Here is a 7092-nt window from a genome sequence, read left to right as displayed (position 1 = left end):
GTAATTTCTTTCAGATTCGGAAATTCATTCTCGCGTAAATAATGATTCCCTCCGCTACCAACACCATTATAGTTTGAGAGGGGATGAGATATGACCGGATCTTAATGCTCTAATATTTGGTTACAAGCATATGTAGTTACCTATAAAGATGTATATTATTTTATATATATTATATTATATACCAGTATACACATATATATAGATATACATACAAATTTCTGACACATTAATACCAATGCCCGGTCTTTCAAATGAGAGGTCAGGGTGATATAAATCTGTGCTCATAGTTTCATCATATATATATATATATATATATATATATATATGTATATATATATATATATATATATATATATATATATATATATATATATATATATATATATATATATATATATATATATATATATATATCTTTTCATGTTCACGCTGAAGGGGTTATTCGAATAAAATTTTACCAATTTGGTCACTGGTGGATCGGGAAGTTGGGATAAAACTCGCTGGTGTGTTAGACGGCAGCCTGCCTATAGGAGAATCGTCTGATGCAGAAATACTTAGGTTCCAACTTCTTTAATGACTTGTGTGGGTCAACTGGCAGTGCTCTTGCCTTTCATTTGAGAGGCCTGGGTTCGATCCCGATGTGATTCAGAAATGTATATTATATACATATGTGTGTGTTTGTATATATATGAACCAAATTAGAAAAGTAAAATAAATTTAAGTTGCTAAATCTATTTGTACTAAGAATTATTTATTCAAGAATCGTAATTCGTAAAGCTAAGCATTTCGCCTCCATCATTAAGACTCAAAGGTTTGATTAATTCCTTCGGCCCTTAGACGACCTCCAGTGGGCCATGAATATGGACCATTCACCGCTGGCAGCGTCTCCGTCATTCAGTTCTCTCATTTAGCATAGATGAGATGATAGCATCGACCCGAAGGAGGAATGCATTGATAGCAGCGAGGAATGACAGATTGTGTTTGTTAGAGTATGGGACACGTTGATGTGCTTGATGGCTCTTTTAGTTTATTATTATTATTATTTTTTTGTGCTATCCGTTTCTCCCTCCGTATACTAAGTTACTTGCATGTTCTTAGTTGCATGGATATTGCTCGCGGTTAGGGCAGAACTTTGCCCCGTGGAATATTCTCAGGCAGCCAGCCAGTCGCTGCTTTTAATTTTTCTCCCGAACAAGAATTCTTTGCCACCGGAGGGAGAAAGGAACAATTCTGGAGAAAGGAACAAATCTGGATAAAGGAACAATTCTGAAAAAAAAAACAATTCTGGAGAGAGGAACAATTCAGGAGAAAGGAACAAATCTGGAGAAAGGAACAATTCTGGAGAAAAGAACAAATCTGGAGAAAGGAACAATTCTGGAGAAAGGAACAATTCAGTAGAAAGGAACAAATCTGGAGAAAGGAACAATTCTGGAGAAAGGAACAAATCTGGAGAAGAACAATTCTGGAGAAACGAACAATTCTGGAAAAGAAATCTAGAAGAAAAAAGAAACAATTCTGGAGAAAGAAAAGAACAAGGTCTGGAGAAAGAATTCTAGAGGAAGGAATTATATGGAGAAAACAAGGACAAATCTGGAGAAACAATTGGAAAGAAAGGAACAAATCTGGGAACGGACGATTCTGGAGAAAGGAAACAATTTCTGGAGAAAGAACAATCGGAGAAAGAACAATCTGGAGAAAGGAACAAATCTGGAGAAAGTGGAACACAAATTTCTGGAAGAAAAGGAACAAATTCTGGAGAAAGGAACAAATCGCAAAGGGAGAAAAACAAATCTGGAGAAGGAATTCTGGGGAAAGTTACAAAATTCTGGAGAAAAACAAATCTGGAGGAACAATTCTAGAGGAAAGGAACAAATCTGGAGAAAGGAACAAATCTGGAGAACAAATATGGGGAGAAAACGGACAAATTCTGGAGAAAAACAAATTCTAGAAAGAAGGAGAAACAAAACTCTGGAGAAAGGAACAAATCTGGAGAAACAAAATCTGGAGAAAAAGAACCAATCGGGAGAAGGAACAAATCTGGAGAAAGGAATGGAGAAAAACAATTCTGAGAAAGGAACAAATCTGGAGAAAGGAACAAAAATGGAGAAAGAACAAATCTGGAGAAAGGGAACAATCTGGAGAAATGAACAAATGGAGAAAAGGAACAATTCTGGAGAAAGAACAAATCTGAGAAAGGAACAATTGGAGAAAGGAACAAACTGGAGAAAAAGGAACAAATCGGAGAAAGGAACAATTCGGAGAAAGGAATCTGGAGGAAAGGAAACAAATCTGGAGAAAGAAACAATCTGGAGAAAGGAACAAATCTGGAGAAATCATGAACAATTCTGGAGAAAGGAACAAATCTGGAGAAAGGAAACAATTCTGGAGAAAAGGAACAAATGGAGAAAGGAATCTGGAGAAAGGAACAAATTCTGGAAGAAAGGAACAAAATCTGGAGACAATTCTGGAGAAAGGAACAAATCTGGAGAAAACAAAGGCAAATCTGGAGAAAGGAAAACAAATGAACAATTCTGGAGAAAAGGAACAAATTTGGAGAAAGGAACAAAAAGGTCTGGAGAAAGAAACAAATTCTGGAGAAGGAGAAACAAATCTGGAGAAAGGAACAATTGGAGAAAAAGTGGAGAAAGGAACAATGCTGGAGGAAAGGAACAAATTGGAAAAGGAACAATTCAGAGCAAGGAACCAATTCTGGAAAAAGGAAAACCAATCTGGAAGAAAGGAACAAATTAGGAGAAGGGAACAATCTGGAGAAAGGAAAACAAATTCTGGAGAAAGGAACAAATTCTGGAGGAAAACAGAACAATTATGGAGAAAGGAACAAATTCTGGAGAAAGGAACAAATTCTGGAGAAAGGAACAAATTGGAGAAAGGAACAGAATTGGAGAAAGGAACAATTCTGGAGAAAGGAACAATTGGGAGTAAAGGACAATTCTGGAGAAAGGAACAAATACTGGAAGAAAAGAACAATTCTGGAGAAAGGAAGCCAAAGCTGAGAAAGGAACAAATCTAGAGAAAGGAACAAATCTGGAGAAAAGAACAATTCTGGAGAAAGGAACAAATCTGGAGAAAGAACAAATCTGAGAAAGAACAATATCTGGAGAAAGGAACAACATCTGAGAAAAGGAACAATTCTGGAGAAGAAAGAACAAATTTCTGGAGAAAGGAACAAACAATTCTGGAGAAAGGAACAAATGGGAGAAAGGAACAAATCTGGAGAAAAAGAACAATTCTGAGAAAGGACCAAATCTGGAGAAAAGGAACCAAATTCTGCGAGAAAGGAACAAAATCGGAGAAAGGAACAAATCTTGAGAAGGAAACAAAATCGGAGAAAAGAACAAATATGGAGAAAGGAACCAATCTGGAGAAAGGACAAATATGGAGAAAAAGAACAATTCTGGAGAAAGTAACCAAATCTGGAGAAAGGATAGAAAACAATTCTGGAGAAAAGGGAACAAATCTGGGAGAAAGGAACAAATCTGGAGAAAGAAACAATTCTGGAGAAAGGAACAAATCTGGAGAAAGGAACAATTCTGGAGAAAGGAACAAATCTGGAGAAAGGAACAATTCTGGGGAAAGTAACAATTCTGGAGAAAGGAACAAATCTGGAGAAGGAACAATTCTGGGAGAAAAGGGAACAGAATTCTTGAAGAAAGGAACAAGTTTCTGGGAAAAGTAACAATTCTGGGAGAACGGAAACAAATTCTTGGAAAAAGAAAACAAATCTAGAGAAAGGAACAAATCTGGAGAAAAGAACAATTCTGGAGAAAGGAACAAATCTGGAGAAAAGAACAATTCTGGAGAAAGGAACAAATCTGGAGAAAGGAACAAATCTGGAGAAAGGAACAAATCTGGAGAAAAGAACAATTCTGGAGAAAGGGAAAAATCTGAGAAAGGGAACAATCTGGAGAAAGGAACAAATCTGGAGAAAAGAACAATTCTGGAGAAAGGAACAAATCTGGAGAAAGGAACAAATCTGGAGAAAAGAACAATTCTGGAGAAAGGAACAAATCTGGAGAAAGGAACAATTCTGGAGAAAGGAACAAATCTGGAGAAAGGAACAAATCTGGAGAAAGGGAAACATTCGGAGAAAGGAACAAATCTGGAGAAAGGAACAAATCTGGAGAAAAGAACAATTCTGGAGAAAGGAACAAATCTGGAGAAAGGAACAAATCTGGAGAAAGGAACAAATCTGGAGAAAAGAACAATTCTGGAGAAAGGAACAAATCTGGAGAAAGGAACAATTCTGGAGAAAGGAACAAATCTGGAGAAAGGAACATTCTGAAAGGAAAGCAATTCTGGAGAAAAGAACAATTCTGGAGAAAGGAACAAATCTGGAGAAAAGAACAAAAAGGAAACAAATTCTGGAGAAAGAACAAAATTCTGGAGAAAGGTACAATCTTGAGAAAGGGAACAAATCTGGAGAAAAGAACAATCTGGAGAAAGGAAAAATCTGGGAAAGGAACAAAGGAACAAATTCTGGAGAAAAGGAACAAGGTCCTGGTTAGAAAGGTACCAAATCTTGGAGAACGGAACAAACTGGCTACAAAAGGAACAAATCTGGAAGAAAGGAACAAATTCTGGAGGAAAGGAAACAAATTCTGAGAAAAGGAACAATTCTGGAGAAAGGAACAAATTCTGGAGAAATTGGAAACAAATCTGGAGAATGGGGGAAAACAATTCCAATTGGAGAAAGGAACAAATCCTGGAGAAAGGTTTTTTAACAATTCTTAGAAAGGGAAACAATCTTGGAGGAAATGGAACAAATTCTGGAGAAAGGAAACAAACCTGGCAGGAAAGGAACAAATTCTGGAGAAAAGGAACAATTCTGGAGAAAAGGAAGGCAAATTCTGGAGAAAAGGACAATTCTGGAGAAAGGGAACAAATTCTGGAGAAAGGAACAAATCTGGAAAAAGGAATAAATCTGGAGAAAGAACAATTCTGGAGAAAAAGGAAACAAATTCTGGAGAAAGGACAAATCGGAAAGGAAAGGAACAAATCTGGAGAAAAAGAACAATTCTGGAGAAGGAACAATCTGGAGAAAGGAACAAACTGGAGAAAAGAAACAATTCTGGAGAAAGGAAACAAATCTGGAGAAAGGAAAAAACAATTCTGGAGAAACAAATTCTGGAAAAGAAGGAACAAATCAGGAAAGGAAAGGGAAAAAAACAATTCTGGAGGAAATCTGAGAAATTGGACAATCTGGATAAGTTGGAAACAAATTTCTGGAGAAAGGAACAAACGGGAGAAAGGAAACAAATCTGGAGAAAGAACAAATCTTGAGAAAAGGGAACAAATCTGGAGAAAAGGTAACAATTCTGGGGAAAGAAAGGAACAAATTTCTGGAGAAAGGAACAATTCTGAGAAAGGGAACAATCTGGAGAAAGGAACCAAATCTTGGAGAAAGGAACAAATTCTGGACAAATAGAAAACCAAATTCTGGAGAAAAGAAACAATTCTGAGAACAGAAAATGCTTTGGAGAAGCTGAATTGATGGAATTAGCAGTCATTTTTTCAACAAATATTTTTGAAAAGACTTGTTAATGACGACGTGCCAGTATTATCGTAGCACATGGTGTTTATTACATAAAGACCAAGGTACTTTTGCTGTACTGAAGAAGACTTGTTACGAATCATCATTATGGCTTATTATATATATATATATATATATATATATATATATATATATATATATATATATATATATATGATATATATATATATATATATATATATATATATATATATATATATAGTTTAGCAGACATGTGACGAAGGTCAGGAATACTCGTACGTCAACAGAGAGATGTCTAGGGCCAGTCCCTTACGACCCTCCTGATTGGCTGTTGATAAGCCAATAGCAGGGCTGGAATCTCTCAGTCTTACTCGAGAGTTCACCGAGGCAGGATGTCTGTTCCACCTCTTTTGAGGTAAAGTTTTGAAAGACGTATCCCTCAGGAGAGGTGAAACATACATCATGCCTATGTGAACTCTCGAGAGAGACTGAGAGTTTCCAGCCCTGTGATTGGCTTATCAACAGGCAATCAGGAGCGTCTTAAGGGACTGGCCTGGACATCAGATGCACGGTTAATGTGAATATACTATAGCCCCTCGGGGATCTAAGTATTATTAACACCAATTTCTGTATTGTGTTGTCGACAAATTGTATCAATAAACGATATCTTCGTGCGGCTTTAATTTACCATACGGTGGTTTAAAATTTGTGCGAGGTAGATCTTTTTTTTTCCTTGTAGATAACATGTCACAGTAGCACCGTCCATCATTGCTTCTACGCCTGATTGCTAGTCTGTGATACCTCAGTGGAGCCTCTACTGGTGAAGTGCCTCAGGACTTAGCGTCTTTGCATATGCACGCACAGAGGTCGTAATCTGTTGACCAATGCGATTAAGTTCTGGTCTGGCTCCGTCGTACACACGCACGCACGCACGAGCTCAGAATTGCAACAATTTTGCGATGCTGCTGCTTGTGTTATCGAATCTCGCATTATAGTAATTATGATTTTCTTAATCATTTAGTTTTCTAGAACCGATCTCGGTTACCAATCTTTTTCAAGGATTTAAAGGGATGTTTTTTCCTTTTAAGGAAACGGATATTACCTGTGGAAACCAAGCGAATTTATCGTGCATGTATGTGCGTATGAATATATACCTGTCTTGAACTTATTCTAACCAAATTTCCATTTCGCTCTGGGGATGTTAAGAAAATTCTGGATAATCTTGATAGCTTTGGTAGAGAAGATCCTAACGGGTTCTTCCCTTTGTTTTCTGAAAAGATTTCTCATGTGTTTGGAAGCTTGAATTTCAAGTCAGTCGCCCCTGCGTGCTTGCTCCATTTGAAAAGGGTACATGCTTTTCATAATAATAATAATAATAATAATAATAATAATAATAATAATAATAATAATAATAATAATAATAAATGTGTGTATAATTATGCATATGTATAGTTATGTATATGTATATTATATTATTTATGTACTCACACAACATCTATGAATATCAAACCATATTTCATAAAGCCATAACATTGGACATTGGCAAATTCATTTACCGG

At 36.4% G+C, this 7092-nt stretch overlaps 1 protein-coding gene across 1 annotated transcript; it reads left to right on the top strand.

The window, feature by feature from the left end:
• Positions 1-3361: 3361 nt before the first annotated feature.
• LOC135201973 (uncharacterized protein DDB_G0290685-like) lies at positions 3362-4303 on the top strand. The gene is made up of 2 exons (XM_064231250.1): positions 3362-3596; positions 3735-4303. The coding sequence occupies exons 1-2, from the start codon at positions 3362-3364 to the stop codon at positions 4301-4303; spliced, it is 804 nt and encodes a 267-aa protein (XP_064087320.1).
• Positions 4304-7092: the final 2789 nt, after the last annotated feature.

The sequence above is a fragment of the Macrobrachium nipponense genome, chromosome 30 (genome assembly GCF_015104395.2).
Source record: "Macrobrachium nipponense isolate FS-2020 chromosome 30, ASM1510439v2, whole genome shotgun sequence".
Lineage (NCBI taxonomy): Eukaryota > Metazoa > Arthropoda > Malacostraca > Decapoda > Palaemonidae > Macrobrachium > Macrobrachium nipponense.
Note: the sequence above shows the minus strand (reverse complement) of the source record. Positions and strands in the feature narration are given on the sequence as shown.